This window comes from Erpetoichthys calabaricus, chromosome 4, assembly GCF_900747795.2.
Source record: "Erpetoichthys calabaricus chromosome 4, fErpCal1.3, whole genome shotgun sequence".
NCBI lineage: Eukaryota > Metazoa > Chordata > Cladistia > Polypteriformes > Polypteridae > Erpetoichthys > Erpetoichthys calabaricus.
In genome coordinates, this window is record NC_041397.2 from 175,009,534 (window position 1) to 175,028,011 (window position 18,478).

At 36.6% G+C, this 18,478-nt stretch overlaps 1 protein-coding gene across 1 annotated transcript in view; it reads right to left on the bottom strand.

Annotated features, from left to right (window-relative positions):
• Positions 1-18,478, bottom strand: part of nalcn (sodium leak channel, non-selective) — an 898,297-nt gene that overhangs the window by 642,457 nt on the left and 237,362 nt on the right. Inside the window, exons 9-10 of the mRNA XM_051926631.1 lie at positions 16,150-16,292; positions 14,628-14,732 (exon numbers count right to left, since the gene is read on the bottom strand). Of these exons, the coding sequence (XP_051782591.1) occupies positions 14,628-14,732; positions 16,150-16,292 (248 nt within the window). The remainder of the gene's footprint in view (positions 1-14,627; positions 14,733-16,149; positions 16,293-18,478) is intronic.

The window sequence follows — 18,478 nt, forward strand, 5'->3', positions numbered from 1 at the left end:
AGAAAAATTCACGCAGACCTAGGGAGGGCATAGTAGGGGTTGAGATGCACATTGCAGATAATATAGGACAGTAAGACAGATGAAGACACTGGCAGGGATTACTTACATCAAGCCATGAGAAAACGTGCAATACTACTTGGGGGTGATGTGTGTGGAGTAACATTTTCTTCTTCTGGTTGTTGTGCAGGAGATGGACTTTTACAGAGGCTCTGTGTTGTGTTGGTTTTTGTTTCTGAACTTCTTTTACCTCGTTTTGATTATAATTTGACTTTACCTATCTTCTGGGGTGTCACTGATAGTAGGTGGTGTTGAATTGATTATTAATATAATCAGATGCTAGCACTGCAGTCTCAGCTCTCTTTCATCCTACTGCAAGGGTTGTTCATTTGAAGATGGAGAGGGCGAACAGCTGGAGCAAGAATAAAAGCAATACTTCAACTACTCTGCCATCCATTATTCTTAAAGCCTATGCTGACTAACTTTCTGTTGTCTGTCACCTGTTAAGTCTGTCACTAAGGCTGCAAAAAGTGACACTGCTGTGAAAAACATCCTGCATTGTTCCAGTCCAAAGGAGACAGGTACTTTTTCACGTATTGACTACTGACCAGTGGCACTTACGTCTCACATCATGAAGACCTTCGAAAGACTGGTCCTGGATTATTCAAGTCCTCTTGGAGTAGATGATCTGGACCCAATAAAGTCTGCATATCAGTTAAAGATTAGACTGGAGGATGCAAATATCTATCTGCTCCACAAGGCTTATTCTCAACAGGACTGAATTCTACAATACCATCCAGCCATCCCTGTTAAGGAATAAACCCAGAGATATAAAGATGGATGAAGTCCTATCTATCTATTGTCACAGGAGGCTGGGGGACAGAACCATCCGGGACACTTGTAAGGACCCGGAGGTGGCGTATTCGTCCTCTGGGCCATGAGGAGGGAACCGCCCTGGATCAGGAGAGGAGCAAGGAGACTCAAGCCCGTTGGGACCCGTGGCCACCGACAGGGGGCGCCCCGAGCCTCAGAGAGCCCGGGAGGCATTCACTTCCGCCACACCTGGGAAGATGGACGAAGAGCCTTCCAGGAACGCCTGGAGTGTTTCTGGGTGCAAGGGCAGCACTTCCGCCACACCAGGAAGTGCTGCCGGAAGAATGTCATCAGGCACCTGGAGCATGTCCAGGTGAGAATAAAATGGGCCACCTCCCTCCAATCGGGGAGCTAGAGTCGGGAGTGGGAGCAGGACGAAGTTCCCGTGTAGAGAGAAAAGGCGGCCCACAGACATTTAAAGAAAAGCCCGGATTAGGGGTGATTGGTGCTGGGAGCACAGTGTGCTGTGCGGGACTGTGTTGTGTAAGAAGAAAAATAAACTTGTGCTTTTTGGTAAAGATGTGGTGTCAATCTGGTGGTGTCCGGGCATGTCTCATATCTATCTATCTATCTATCTATCTATCTATCTATCTATCTATCTATCTATCTATCTATCTAGATAAGTGGCCGGCCATTTATCCCAGCCAATACCCCCTCTCTCCTTGCAGTATGGAGGTACCCCGAATGCCAGCAGGGAATCATGGACATTGGAGTTTTCCTTTACAACCCTGCTGGATACCACGGGGGCCGCTAGAAGGCACTGCAGGGAGGAGCAGTAATTATTTTCCCTACACCCTGGAAGTATGTCAGAGTCACATGAACAAGAGGAATGACGTGCTTCCAGGGTGAAGAAAAGGATTTTTTTCTGACCCGGAAGTGTTCCTAGTCAAGTGGACAGAGAGGGCGAAACACTTCCGGGTCAAGGAGTATAAAAGACTCAGAGAAACACCAGAGCGTTGAGCTGAGCTGAGCTGGGTGGAAGGGTGGCAACATGTCTGGGAGTGGAGGATTGGTTATTGTATAGGTTATTATAGTGATTATTGATTAGTTATTGTGTAGTTCATGAGTATTGTGGAGAGAAGGGTGCTTTGTGCACTTATTTGTTCAAATAAATATTATTATTGGACTTGTATCTGGTGTCTGACGTCTGGTCTGAGGGTTCAAGGGATCGACAGTGCCTCTATCTATCTATCTATCTATCTATCTATCTATCTATCTATCTATCTATCTATCTATCTATCTATCTATCTATCTATCTATCTATCTATACAGTGACATCAAAAACATGTATTTGTAGCACTACATAATGGTATAGTTTTCATTTTTAGAATTCTTAAAAGTTTCCATTTTCTTTCCATCTGCAAGCTCAGTTTGTATTTGTTTTCCAGATTTTATATCACCGTTGTAGTTGTAGTTAAGGTTAGATTAGACTCCATAACACATATTCAGCCTTGCACCAATATCTCTATCTTTTGCTGCTATAATTTAGTGCTTTTCAAGAGCTGTTTTCATCTGCTTACACATTTGGCTTTTAGTGCACCCCACGTGTTTTTCTTTGCCTAATAAACAGTGTATCAACCTGCTGATCCTCTCTTGCTTATTCCTCAACAACTGTATGTTCAATATATGGTAGAAATGACGCCCTCTAAAATATAAGTGTTGTATATTATGGTTTAACAGTGGTTGTCTATGTCTCTGCATGAAAGCTGGAGTTCTGGATTTCAGGAGTACTTAAGAAGACAGGAGAAGGACTGTTCTGCATTGATGGAAATTTTAGACCAAGAAAGGGCAAGAAAAAGTGTTGGATCAGAAGATAACTGAAAAACCAAACACAAAGCTGAGGCCAAGAACCAGGAACAAAAGAAAAATTGATAATTAAAGCTCAATACAAATGACAAAAAACATGTAAAAGAATAATTCCCAAAATGGAAAAACAAAATAATATTAATACAAAAGCAATACAAAAAAAGCTCAATCCAAACTGGTTGTAGGTGGAATAAAATCCAATTTCATAGCAGTGATTTTGAGAGGACTTTCATGATTTAATTCATGAGGACTACACTTGAAATAAAATCTGGTGAGCCACTGCCATTTAGCAGTGATTGCACTTAACTGAGCTCCTTTGGCATGAAGACATGCAAGACAGTTTGACTAATCTGTCCAATAATGCCAAAATATTCTTCTGTTTGACTACTATTGTAACTCGATTTCTTCATCCATACTCTTACCCACTTTATTGGTATTGTCCAGGTCTGCTTGGTGTGCTTTCTGGGTTCAGAGAAAGCTCAGAAGGTCACAGCCAGCAGTCTCTCGAAACTGCATCCAAAACTGAGATTTTGAACCACTAGTTTTAATTTAATATGTGACAGTGCTTTTATTTAACAATGAGTAGGATAGCCATTTATTTCTTGACCCCCACCTATTAAAAAATACCTTACCAAGCAGCCTAAGTCCATTTGTGGTTAAGAAGAAACCAGAGAAAAGGAATATAAAACACAAACACATGGGAAGAATGCACATACTCTACACTGACATACATTCATTCCCATGCCCCAGGGGCTGTAAGGGAGCAGAATTACCAATTATATTTTTGACCATATTAGTCTCCAGAATCAGCCATGCTATTTTGATTTTCTTGATATCTTGTTAAACTTTATTTTATTATGTTCAGTTACATTGGACAATGAACCTAGGTATTTTAAAATGACTTGGAGATTCACTGATATATCTGACAAAATGAAACTCAATACTAAATTGCAGTTTCTTTGATGTGCTTGGTTTGATGTCTTTGGAACTGTTAGATTTTCCAGTTAAACAGGTGTTTTATATGAGGAACAAGAAGTGTTTTCTTGCCATTATCACTGTGTCAGATCCTTTTTTTCACTGTAACAAAGCCTAGAAACACATTGTTAATGGTGCTAAATGTCAGCTTTTCACTAAGTCAGTTTGAAGATCAGTTAAAAAGTAATCGCTACATCCTTGCATTAAAAATCTTATAGCAGGCTGTTACTTCCACTTATATGTTTGGCTCTTTTTTCTTTCCTTCTGCAATTTGGAGGATGTGAAGGTTAACGATTCACTAAAGAATGGATGACTATTAAAATGCAAAAATATTCTGTAAGAATTAATAGTATGAAAAAAATGTAAATAATGGGGGAATAGAGAAGAAATCACTTAGGTTTGGAGAAGGACACATTGGGGGAAAAAGAATGAATGTATATAAATCACATATAAGAGGGAGAGTAGCAGCAAGTCATTACTCAAGCTACTGTGCTTGCCAAATACAGCTCTCTGTTTTCCCAGGGCAAATTGTGTCTGGATCTGGAAATGATGAAGACCTGTGAACATTCAGATCTTCATATTTGTTTTTGAGAGACAAATATTGCCATTTTGTCACTGCCGACATTGTGCTTAAAAAGCACAACGGACTGCTTTTTGCTGCAGGATTTGTTTAGATGAGCTACAATGAAGTGTAACTGAACTCTAAACTCATTTTGTACCTGCAAATCTGGAACTTTACTTACAGATGTTTCCTACAGAGCAACCCTGTGAGAATGTTTCATGTTTTAGTTCATAAAGATATGCATTTTGTCTAAGTTTACACATATTTCTTTTTTGTCTTATCTTGGTGTGCAACTCACATTTACTGTAATCTTAGGTTAAAATGACCATTGCAGGACAAAATGGGCATTGACCATTCTGCTAGAATTTATTGACACATAAGGGCTGTTAAGAAAACAGATTAAACAAGGATGTGGAAATCCAAGTTCACCTTTCCCCAAGTTGAATTCCTAAGTAAGTGACTGGACTTCAGTTTGTACCAATCTCAGCCCTGGACTTGATCCTGACAATAAAGTTGTAAATCAGAGTTGAACAGACATCTGTGCAGAAGTCCCTTCAGACCAGAAAGTGCCAAATAGATACCCAAGTCCGAAAAAAGAGCTATAATTCAATGAGTGTGATGGACACAATAATATGCCAATGAGCAGGCACTGATTTTGTAAGTGGAAGTGATTTTAATAAAATCATAACAGATTACACCTTCCTTCAAAAAGTAGCTGCACTCCCCTCTCAGGGGAAAAAATGTTATCAACACACTCTGAAACCTAAAAACTGATGAGCCACACTCCATTTGGAAAGCTGAAAGTTGACAATCTCTTGTCTTTGTAGACCTGAAAGCTGAGATTCACTCTGTGAAGACAAGCTCTGTCTCAGTAACTGGGAAGTTCAGTCCAGTCTGGGAAGACTGAGAAGAGCCATTACTTCAAGAAGGGAACTTAACTCTTGTGCCTGAAAGAGAAATGCTTTTCCTTATGAAGTTGCAGGTGACACAGCAAAGGGACTAACTGAAGAAAGCACAGAACATCACAAAGAAAAGACCCACATCACAAAGAGAAAGAGTGCACTCCAATGCAGGAAGAATCACCTGCTTGAACCCGTGCTACAAGAGCAACAACTCTATATAACACCATACACCAAGCTGAAAGTGTTGACATCTTGAAACTTTATCTTTGCCAAGATAAATTTGAACTCTAAATAGCCAGTAAACAGCCAGCTTCCTCTGTGTTACATTTGTGTGTCGGAACTCTCTTGCATCCTGTCTTCCATGTCAATATTTATGCAGTTATCATATTTCTATAATCTTTGTGTTTATCAATAAATTGCATTATTCTGTTTCTTAAAACACATGTGCTTCAGTTATTTTGACATGATGGCTGGAGACCACCTCCTAGAACAGACAATGATAAAGAAGAAGCCTTACTAACTTATTTAATTTATTGCTGGCATTGCTAAAGGCAAACATGATAATTAATTAATCAAGTTAAATTTTCACTTTTTCTACAACACTCAGTGTATACCTCAAATGCTACAGTAACCAAACACCATATAGATAAATACCCTTGACAAAGTAAAGTGTTTTGCATATACTTCATCACACATGAAAACTCAGCTATTAGTTTCTGTTTTTGCCTTTCATTTACTCTACCCTGGCATTTTCACCCTTCAAAACAGACACTTCTAAAGCCGTATACTTTTAAAAACACCAGATCAGCATTTCATTACAAATGGGTGAAAATGCAGTTTTTTGAAAAAGCAGACTAACCGGGCTCCGATTTGTTTGTGTGTATTACATGACCAGGTGCTGATTGGATTCTGCTCAATGCAACATCTCATTTCCTAACTAATCACCTTCCCCAAAAGAAAACCATATTCCATCAAAGTAGACACAGAAGAGTTGCTTTCCATGACGCTTGTGGTGTTGCTTGTCTATATGCATCTAAATTGTGTTTTGTACAGTTTGAATGCAGCATACATGTATAAAAAGGCAAAAAATGTAAAGGTCGCTACAGTTTTGCTATAAATCCTATGGCCGATGACATTATTGTTTTAGTGAAAAATTCAGAATTCTGTGAAAATCACATTGTAAATAACTCAGTTGACAGCCTCACAACAATGTTTATTACTTAAACTTGATCCATTCGATAAGGAGGGATGCGTTCCACGGCAAAATTAATAACAAGGTGCTTAACAATGTGGATGGGGGTAGAATGCAGCTGAGCTCACAAGGATACAGGATGGACAGAGAGAGAGAGAGACTAAAAACCACATGCAGTAAAGCAAAGATATAGACACACATGCACATATTTATTTATTGAGTTAGTTTTACAAATGATGTTTGGTTCAAGATGTGCTCCAAGCCTACTGTTGACAGTTCTGAAAACACATACTTTCAACTGTACTCAGTGCATTAACATGACATGGGGGCAATTTGCTGCAGCTCCTTTAAGAATTTCTGTAAGAAATTGTTTCTTTTTCTATGCTGTGCATGCGCTGATAGTTTTGAAAGTACATAAAACACAAGGAAATCTGATTTTCACAGGACACTGAATTTTTCAATATATTGTCCCTTCAAGGATTTTTCCGGTAATATGCACATGGGCAGTGTACTCAGGTTTTCATTCTAACCATTTTCCTAACTAGTGACCAGGTTTTTTGCTGCTAATTAAATTAATTCATTTTAAGACTTAGACTCTTTAAATCAGGGGTGAGCAACTTTGGTCCTGGAAGACTGCAGTGGCTGCAGGTTTTTGCTCCAATCCAGTTGATTCATGAGAAGTCATTTATTGCTAATGAAGCACCTATTGCTCAAGTGACATTTTTCTGCTTCATTTTAGTCGTCTCACTTGTTAAGCTTTTGACCCCTTAATCGCTTGTTTTAGTCTAAACAGCTCAATTCACTGTTTTTAGTGGCTCCTTATTAACAATGAGATGCAAATGACAAAGGAACCTGCAGTTCTCCATATACCTCGTTTCAATTTACACCTGTGTGTATTCATTGTTCACTATTTGGTTTAATAAAGTACGCAGAAGGAAACTGAAGAGAAAGTGAAGAACTGAAAATTCCTCATCTGTTTTAGGCTTTAAATTATTTGGATAATATCATTAGAAAGGAAAAAATCTACAATTTAAGAATGACGTGACATCACACAGTTTAAACACTAACAAATCGTGATATTAAAAAAGACCTGTTATTTGCAAGGATTGGTTTCTAATTAAGATACTGGGTTGGAACAAAAACCTGCAGCCACTGCAGACCTCCAAGACCGAGGCTGGTCACCATTGGGGTAAGTGATTGTCCTTGTCTTACGTGTTTTCAGTCTTTTTTTCTGCAGAGATATTTTTGTAAATGCTGTGAAAACACTAATGTGGATGAAGATCATTTTTGTTTAAAAATGTTATTTGTAAATGTAAAAGTAGTAGTGTGATCATAGCCTGTGTGTGTAAATTAAGCTTAAGATGCATGAGAGTATGCCAATAAGTTCATGAGGTCATAAAGAATTTGTTAAGTTCCACTCACCCCACGATAATACAATATCCATTAAGAAGAGAAACAAATAAGCTATCTATCTATCTATCTATCTATCTATCTATCTATCTATCTATCTATCTATCTATCTATCTATCTATCTATCTATCTATCTATCTATCTATCTATCTATCTATCTATCTATCATGACATTTAGGAGTTCTTTCTTTTTTTCTCATTAGAGAGTGGTGAGTGGGGAGAACCTTGCATGTGTGTACATGAGAGCCTTTTTCTGTTGCTTCTATTTCGTACTGTTTCTTTCTTTACATTTTTATTTCCTGAATCCTAGGGGTATGGTGCTCTCAGACTGTTCAGGATGGCTTCCTCTAACAATGCTTCTTCCCAAATCCCAATAGATTTTGTGTCTTTTAGTGGCATGTGAGAAAAATTGCATCTGAAATGTCTTGCTCACTAGACAACTATACGTTGGGCAGTGGGAAAGGTGAAGAGATATCAGCACATTCACTTGATTTCATGGCTGTGCAATGCAGTTGTTTTCTTAGATTCTACTGAATTAGTCAATCATCTCTTGGAGCAAGGAAATGTCACTGGAGATGCCCTTGTTTCTGTTCTTCCATTATCCATGCCAGCTAAAAATGTTACTCTCTTGAATGTCCATCCTTTTTTGTTTAATCATGTTTTAGAAAGGACATTTTTCTAATATGTGTTTTCTAAAATAAAGATTACAGTGGGTTACGAAGCTCAACACCTCAGGCATGTCATCATCTTCTGCAGATAGGTCTTTATTCAGAGTAATATTAATAAAGAGCTAAATGTTGCAATAAAGTTGAAGGTTGAACATTTTAATAAAACCATTTTTGTTATTTTTGCAACTTTTTTCAAATGTGGGAGCACAGGACATGTTGATTCTGCTGATAAGCCTGCCTGTCTGTAGATTCCCAGGACTTCTTCATTTCACTTTTGATTAGCAGTTTTTAAATTGTTGTCAGGCTTATTTCTCCTTCTGTTTCAGATGTTTTGCCAGTTTATTGACTACTCTTGAGATTTTTGGGATAGCACACTCAAATGGACTATTTAATTTGTGTCTAAGAAAATTAAACTGTAATAGAACAAATACAGGCTGAGTAAATTTAAAGAAATGATTTTTATTTTTCATCAATATTCTAAATTAGAACAAAATAAGGGCAGGGATCTAATACTTAGATTTCAGGCATTGAGTACTGCTACCTAAAGTAGGCAGTATGTGATGATGTGATATGGAATGTGATCTCCATGTAACTATTGTATCTCTCTATTAGTTTAATTTTATAAGAAATAGCTAACATATCACTGCAAATACTTTATCTCTTGGTAGCAATTTAATAATTAAATAATAATCTTAATAATTTGTCATTAGAAAAATATCACTATCATATTCTTCAGTGTTTGCTATCGAAATTCTCTATACGTTGCATCACTCACATTAAGCGCCTCACATTTCTGTACATAACCTGACATCAAGAAACAGAACCATTATATTAAAAAGTGTTCTGACATTTAAATTATTAAAAAAATACACTTTATGTGATGAAAAAAGCATTTATTGCATATCTAATTTGAAATTGCACCTATTAATTTGGAAAGAGGTAGAGATTTATCTAAGTGTCATTCGTGTTTTTATAACACCCTACAGGTATAACAAATTCAATATTGTATTTATGCAATGTAAATGTATTTCTATCTTTATTGACCATGTGTAATTGTACATAAAAAATCACATAGTTCTTTTCCAATACAAAAAAATAACCTAAAGCAAATTAAAGTCACAGGCTAAATACTTGATTATAAAACAGACAATATCGCAACATGTTTTACAGGACACATTAGCCATAGCCAAGTCACCATATAGTATTTACAATATAGTTCAAGGGAACAAACAAGGTCAGCTTCAGTACAATTATTTACATCTGCTTACTGTACATGACCATCCCAGTCTGATGCTTTATGGTTTGAGACCATACACAGACATTTGTATTGTAAGATTGCTGGCCAATCTTCTTTGCATATGTCATGTTCCAATTCAGCCAAATTTGCACTCCACGGGATTTATAACAATTAACCCTGTGTGCACACTCAGTCACTCACATGCATAATTAACCATAATTAACCAAGTGCCACAATTACAAGTAAAAACAAGCATTAAAGGAGCCGTCATGAGACCCTGTGAAATAATAATAAATAATGATAATGATTTATTATTGTTTATAAGGCATTTCTGTTTTCTTGATGGAAGAAAAAAGTGCAAAGTATCTGCATAGATAAATCAGAAACAAAAAAGACCTTTCAACAGCACCATCAACATCAAACAATGGAATGAGCCACTTTGTGCCATGGGCAATTTACTTGATGCTAGTTTGTGGACATTTTTTTGTATTTTCTTTGTGGTTATTGTTGCATCTGCATCTTTTGTGGGTCGAGGCACGGTGGTACAGAGTTAGCAGTTGGCAGACATGGCCCTCAGGAACACTTTAATAGACCATTTCACAATTATAAGCCATTTAAAACTAGTTCAGTTCCTCCCTCAATGCATTTTGTGGAATTTGGCAAAGTTTCTGAACATTTCCAATTGATTTTGTTGAACTCACAGTGAAGCAAACTTCACAGTGTTCTTTTTCTTTTTTTTTAAACAGATAGGGAAGGTATATCTGTTTATATCATCTGAAGGAAACTAAATAAAAGGATTAATAGTGGTCTGGTGGAATTCATTTGCAAAGGAAATTAAACAATTAAATGTTTATACAATGTACTCAAGTACTGCATTACAGGCCTAAAGAAGGAATTATTTAATTAATAACTCTAGTTAGAATATTTTAGATTCTAGTTTAAACACATAATTGTGAATTTCCTCTTGGGATTAATAAAGTTATCTATCTATCTATCTATCTATCTATCTATCTATCTATCTATCTATCTATCTATCTATCTATCTATCTATCTATCTATCTATCTATCTATCTATCTATCTATCTATCTATCTATCTATCTATCTATCTATCTAGTCATCCTGTTCAAACTGATGCTGTACCTGCAACAGACATGTTTAACAACAGCAACCAAAAAAGCGTAAATTTTCAAAACCCATTGAATGTATAACAGAAGTAACATTTTTGCATGAAATATCCAGGCATAATTGGCTTTGGAATGGAAGCAACTACTGGAAACCATTTGAACGGCAAACAAATAGCAATGATCGTGTCAATTGAGATTTAAGGTAATTTGAAATGCTACAAGCCTAGTCTGAAAATACAAATGCATTGTATGAGCTTAGAGAAAATCTAAACCTATTTAGAAGAGAAATGTGCAATTGGCTGAAATAAAAATGGGCATACAGTATAGCTAAAATTAATCATTCTGTTCCAAGATTCTTCTGTTAGCCACCTGTTAACAGGAAGTTATTCAAAGATTTTTGTGAAAATGATAGCTCTGAACTGCTCCAGTGTTGTTAAAGTGCACAAAAGTGCCCTGCAATTATCAGATGCATTTGTTTAGAAATTTCTTTGTAAAAATGCATCTAAAAATAGTTTATCTTTTACCATGTAAATTCATTTTTAGACAAGAGACCAACTCCACGTACAGCACCTAGAGGGCTGTTGTAGGAGTTTGCCGGTCCAGTTTACATACGTTTGTTTACCTGGAAATGACCCTTACAAAGCTTTATAAATAATCTACAAGGCAAAAAGGTGAGCTTCTCCTTTACCTTTCAATTTAGTGAAATATAGTTCTTGAGAGGTAGTGTAGGGGGTATGCATTTAGAGGCTCATTATTTTGTCTCTCTTTGTGATCCTCCACAAGTCACTGTGAGTGTCTGCTGGTATTAATTATTTTTACATACTGACATTTTTTTTGAGTTTCGGTCATATTGTACTTTATTCATGGTATAAGAGATCATATATTTTTTATTCATCTTCTAAACATCACTAGTCCAGTTTTGTTTTTTGGTGGGGAAGAGTGTAATCTATCCTTGTGTTAGAGAAGGGAGCAGATTTTTTCTTGTATTGTTTAAAAAGTGGACCGTTACAAAGATGTTTTATTCCTTTGTATACTGAAACAGATTCTTCTTGGTATGTTAAAACACCTTGTCATGTTACTTGGCTACTGCAAAATGTATCTTGTCTCTTAATGCTTTGGTGTTTATTTAAGAATTACATGAATGCTTTGATAAATATTTAAGTACATAGTGTAACATACTCAGCAATATTGTAAGTCTACACTCTAAAAAATGAAGGTTCCAGAGTGGTTCTTCAGAGCAGTCCCATAGGGGAACCATTTTTGGTCCCCAAAAGACCCATCCATATGAAGGTTCCAGAATGAACCTTTATTTTAGATTAGTAACAGGCTCCTTACAGTAATTAAGCATGAATAGATGGTAAAAGACTTGTGAAATACCAATAGGTCATCATTTTAAAATGACTCTTGCTGCTTACAATAACATAGACTAAGTGAAGTTTTCTTAATCAGTTTGTGTCCTGCTAGGTAGTCTACCATTCTGTACATTAAAGATTTCAGGTTTTTTTCCCTCATATTAGGAAGTTTTTCAAAGCAGAAAGAACCAACTTCATATGCAAAGAATCAATCCCAGAATGAAATGGTGCTTTGTCAAGCAAGAGTTCTATGAAGAACCACATAACTCAGTAAAGAACCATAAAGTGCCATTAAAGAACCATTATTTTCATGAGTGTAAGGTGTTGCTCAGCTATGCATGTTTTTATTGATAACAGATAAGAAGCAGTTTAAAACATGCATAATTGCTACTACAATACATGTATGGTTTGAAAAACTTTAAGTTAAATAATGCTATAATGTTCACTCCCATTTAAGTGGGATGTTGGAAGCGTGAGTACAGCAGTTGATTTTGGAAATATGATTTAGCTTTATGAACTTTGGATGATGGCATAACAGCAGTTCGCATAACCCCTGTTTCTAAGTTACACACACCACAGTATAGCCCCCTGACTCTAATAACAGAAACATAGGAGCTCTAAACCACTTTTCATCTTTGAGACACGATGACCACATCATATCCAGATTACCTTTAATAGATCAGTGAAAGAGCTAATCAGAGAGATAGGAGGAGGGGAAGTAAATCCAAGAATATTTTGAGTTGCTGCTGATACTTCAAGCAAAGCAAGAAATGATCTGCCTGAAAAGACTAAACCTATAAGCAGTACCAGTTTGTATGGTTTTCTCATATTATTTTGCTTTTGTTTATGGCACTACCAATTAGTATAATGCTTAATCAATGTGTAACTTACTCTGCTTCCTGTGCTGGCACTCATTTTAATGGCCTGGGGTTACAGATATAAAAGAAAAGGGGAAGCATTGAACTACAACAGCTTGATAGTGTGGTAAGTGTATGGGATTTGGGGCATTCTTTTAAGGCCTACGTAATAAAGAGTATAAAGGGGAATAGGGCCACCCTATGACCCTACAATGACAAAACACTTGACAATATCACAACAGTTTGGCTAATTTTGGAAATATATTAACTCAGGAGTTTAATCAGAGATGAAGGCAAGAGTTTTGGAAAACTAAACAGCTTTTTTTTCACCAGGAAACTCGCATCTTTTTTTGCAATGGATGGGAAATCATTTAGGTGCATGCCAAGTTTAACTAACATCATTAAGTGGAATGAGGAGTCATAAGGTATGCCAAAGAAGCATATCTCATACCATAACCAGACTATATTGTTGACATAAGGCTGGTCATAATCATTGATTCATACTGCATATGTTAAATTGTGACCTTACCATCTGCTTGTTGTAGTGCTAGTCAAGATTCATCTGACTAGGCAGCATTTTTCTGATGGTCATTAGTTTTGGTGATCATATGCCCACTGTAACCTCATCTTCCTGTTCTTAGCTGACAGGAGCAGAACCCAGTGTCATTTTCTGGCTTTGCATAGCCCTCTGCTTCAAGCTCTGACATACTATGTTTTCAGGGAAGCCTTCCTGCACACCAATATTGTAAGCAGTTGTGATTTGAGTGTTTGTGGCATCTCTATTAGCATGAACAAATCTGGCCATTCTCCTCTGACCTCCCTCTCTTATTAACAAGGTGGTTTCACCAACAGAACTGCTGTTCACTGCTTCTTTTTTGTTTATAGCATCATTCTCTGTAAATCAGAGACACTGTAGTCTGTGGCAATCCCTGGAGATCATCTGTTTGCTGTTTATGAGATGAGGGAATTGACTACAGCTGACGCCAATAATTCTATCATCGTCATAGTCACTTGGATCATGAATTTTGTCCATTCTCAAATTTGGCAGAACGCAACTAAGCCTTTAAACCATGTCATACGTACATCACCTTGTGTAACTTTAATGTCACATATAATACTTTACATTACCATATGCTTACATTTCTGTTATGAGGTGTCTATGTTTATATGACATTTTTTGCTTCACTATCAGTAGTGATTAGGATTACTTTTTTTTTTTTTTTTAACTAGAGTGCAAAATGTTTTTTGCCTTTGAAATTTCAGAGCTCCCTGCCTACACCATTCACGGTCAATTAGACATTTTCTTTTGAATCTGGAACACCTAAATTACAGACATCACAAGAAAGGATTTAATTTATTAAATAATAAGTTTATATTGCATGTATTAATTATTAATCAACATCAAAAGTACTTACATATAACATATTTCAACATCTGGCTGACAGGTAAAATGAGTTACACAATGAGTAAGTGTTAGGGGTGGAACTTGTAGCCTATGCTTTAATCAGTCTCTTAGATACAATGGTTTACTGCACATCATCATTTGTATTCTTTCTGAATTTTTTGCAATCTTAAAAGGGACAGAGAATCAAGAATCAATCAAGGGTAAATATATAAAAACAGAAATCCCTTGTAGGAGTTACCTTTATTTATAAAAATAAATAGTAGTACCTGTGTTGTGGCTGTTGAAGTTGTACTGCTTCGTGACCCCCACATCTGTTGAAATTGCACTCTGATTTCTGCAAATGTCTCAATTATAACAGCAATAAAGACATTCTGCAAATAGAACAGAATAGAAGTCACAATGGAAAAAGAATCATCAGCAACTACTACAATATTTTTACATTATATGTCATGATTCAAGGTGACTGAATATTAGCTGATGACAACAGATCTGTTCTGATTGGTGATATTAAAAAGTATAAACTCTAAATGATTCACAATGTCTTAGCAAAAAGGCAATATAGTTTGGTTTCATTAAAATAAATTTTGATAAAATAAATCTTTACATATTTGACACAGTCCTTTAGTAGACGAATATACTATAAAAATAACACCAATTCATGTCACTTGCAGAAATTCTCAGATGATTCTGCACTTAAGGGGTGTATTGATAAAGGGGATGAGTAAAGGATTCAGGTGGAGAACTTTGTTTCTTGGTGCAGAAAGAACTGTCTACAACTTAATATCAGCAAAACCAAGGAACTGGTTATTGTCTTTCGCTGCACCAAATATCCTCTATGTCTAGTCACAATTCAGGGAGTGGATGTAGAGGGGGTCCACATTAATGACAGGTTGGACTGGTCTTGGAGTACAGAGGGCCTATATAAGTAAGGACAGAGCAGGCTGTTTGGGAACTGCATTCCTTTAATGTGGGAAGTGATATCCTTCACGTCTTTTATAACTCTGTGATGTCCAGTCTGATTTTCTACACTGTGGTGTACTGGGCTGGTAACATAACTTCAAGAGAGGCCCACCAAGTCAATTGGCTAAATAATAGGGAAAGCTCAGTGTTGGGATACACTCTGGACCCCCTGGAGGCTGTAGCAAAGAGAGAATTAAGACAAAACCGAGTGTCATTGCACAATTGTCTTGAAGGAATAAGATCCTGGAGGGCTGACAATTTTCTCTGTCTAAATCAAAATAAAACACATTGCTGTTAGTTGGTCCTGCAGCCAAAGTTCAAATTTTGTGGACTTTTGCAAGCCTCAAGTTTGGAATCTTGGGGTTATTTTTGACATTAACCTCTCTTTTGAGAACAGATAAATTCTGTGGTCAAGAGTTGCTTTTTCCAGCTTTGTCTTTTAGCCAGGGTTAAGCCTTTGCACCTAGTTCAGAATGCTGCTGCTCGTTTTTTGGTTGTGGCCATAAAGTCTGCCTCTGAAACTCTAATTTTAGCTTCTTTATACTGGGTACCAGTTAGCGTTAGAATTAATTTTAAAATTTCGCTTCTGGTTTTTAAATCACTACATGGGTATGGTCCTTTGTATTTATCTGAATTGTGTGTTATACATCAGCCATCCAGAGAGCTTAGATCTACCAATCAGTGGTCTCTTGTTGTCCCTCGTATTAAGTGTAAAACTAAGGGAGGCAAACTCCTGCTTATGTGTATGCTACTATGCAAGCAGCCAATGACAATGCTCTGACATTTTAATATTCATGAGACACAGTTATTGAATAAAGCAGACAGTACCTTTACAAGCCAAGCCAGAAAGAAGATTAGCGTGATGAAGTAGAAATAGGAACGCCAGCGGGGAAAGCTGTCAATTGCTCTATACATTAAGAAGACCCAGCCTTCTTGAGAAGCTGCTTCATAAACTGTAAATATACTTGTACCTATAAAAAGCAAGCACACAAACATATACCTTAATATACACATGCAAAGAAAAGTAAACTGGAAATGAGATAGATATCTAATAATTCCACAGAGATTTTGGAAAGTGTATTCTCTGTAGTAAGCCAGAATTGTTTCCTGGTAGTCTAAGCTGACACCAGAAATACTTCTGGGAACTAGACTTACGAGAGCCTCAATCTCCTGTGTTGGATGAGGCTGAAGTCATTAGAGGAGCAGAGGCAACAATTGCCTGGCAGGGTGAAGAGGAGGCCAGTATGATGAGAAAGGAGACATCCACAAAGGTAGGGAGAAGCATGCTATGTTTAAGGGTCGAGAAGTTAGCCTAGTGTGTTAAGAACTGCTCACAGCGGCATAGCATTTTTTTGTTTACTGTTTGTTATTTTTGATCCTTTCGTTTCACCCTGCCTTATCTGTTTGCGTTTTTATAAAAAAAACAAAAAAAAAAAAAAAAAACTTCTTAAACCAGTGACACTGACAAGGTGTCTTTCTTAGTTTACAGGTAAGCCCAGAGCACCATATGGATGTGGAATTTGAACTCAGAAAGCTGGATAAGTAAAACACTATTCACTGCACATTCACATTAAACATATTTTAACATGGAAGCACAGTTTAAATGGTCATACATTTGCCATGACACATCCAGCAATGTAACAACAAGCACATCCTTTGCTGCCAAGCATGGTGGTAAACTGTTCTTGAATGCAGCTTCCTGGTTCCTGCTTTAAGCCTGAAGCTACAGGGATAAGCTCTGGTACCCTTGATCTAGCTAGTCCAGTATTATTAGGAATAAAAACATACAGTCACATGAATATTTCTGGATCTGTTGTCCCACTATTTATACAATATCCATTTTAATTTTCAGTTCTGGGGCAGGACAGTGAGAACAATCCACCTTCTTTTGTTCCTGTGTCCTTAATTCCTCCAAGCTAGTCATTTGTCTTATCATCCACCACACCACTCCAGCTGACTTAATTCCTTCTAGTATACAAATGTTGCAATATGTGTCTAGATAGTTCTATATAGTCTAGAACTGACAATTAATGGTCCTTCCCTGAGAGTCAACATCATCCATGTGTTAAGTTATAAGTGTATTGAAATCTCAATCTCCTTATTACAAATATAGGAACACGTTACAGAAAGAACTTAAAGTGTTCAGTCTTGCTTCTATCCTTGTCTATCACAAAGGCATAGCTGAATCTCAGAAGTGTGATTTCTGGTTTTACTAATATTAAGTATAACAAACTGCTATATTTTGTGTTCCTGAAATATTAACACTACATAGTGTGTGATATGGCGCTGTACTTTAATACATTTGGCTTTATAATTTTCAAGAGGAGCTTCCTTTATAAGGTGTGCAGTCCTATTTGTGGAGTTTGAAATGGAAGATGAAATGGGCCCATGCTTCTTTTGAAAGATGTACAAGAACTCTCTAATGAGGTTAGGAGGTGAATTTTGCAGCCTTGAACTTGAGTAGCTTGATGCGTATCAGAGAAATTCTGCGGGCTATTGTAATAGTGGGCTTTTACTGGAGGCTAGAGGCTATTAGCAAACAAAAAGTTAAGACATTGAAAAGTATTTCTTGTTCATTCATGCCTGTATATAGAGTAGGTACTGTATAACAACAAAATTGCTTGAAAAATATTTTGTGTAATAAATATTGAGATGACATCAGATTTGGATGCATGTAAACTAAGGTTAAGATAATCAATGCTAAGATGACATACTTTCCAGCATATAATACTCACTTGAATAAAAGTTAGACCAAATTATGAGAATACATGATTATATTGCATGAGAATTGCAACTGGAGCCAGGTATTTCAAAAAAGAAAAAAACTGAGAAATAAGAGAGTGTTAGTGACAACATTTATGACAATATTCTAGTACCTATAAAAGGATAGAATGTTTATATGAGAGCTAATAAACTGTTATAACATACATTGGTGAAAATGTGAAAACCTGAAGTGCAAAAATGAGCTGACAAACTCATTTATTACATTTCAGTTATGAAAGCTTTATACAATTTTCTCCTCTCAGATCTGCACTTAACAATAAATGCCTATACTTGCTTGTCGTTCCATTCAAATATAGTTCACAATTTAAATTCCTAGGAATATGGCTTGAAAGGAAATAGAAACAAACACGCAGCATGCTTGTTTAGGAACTTT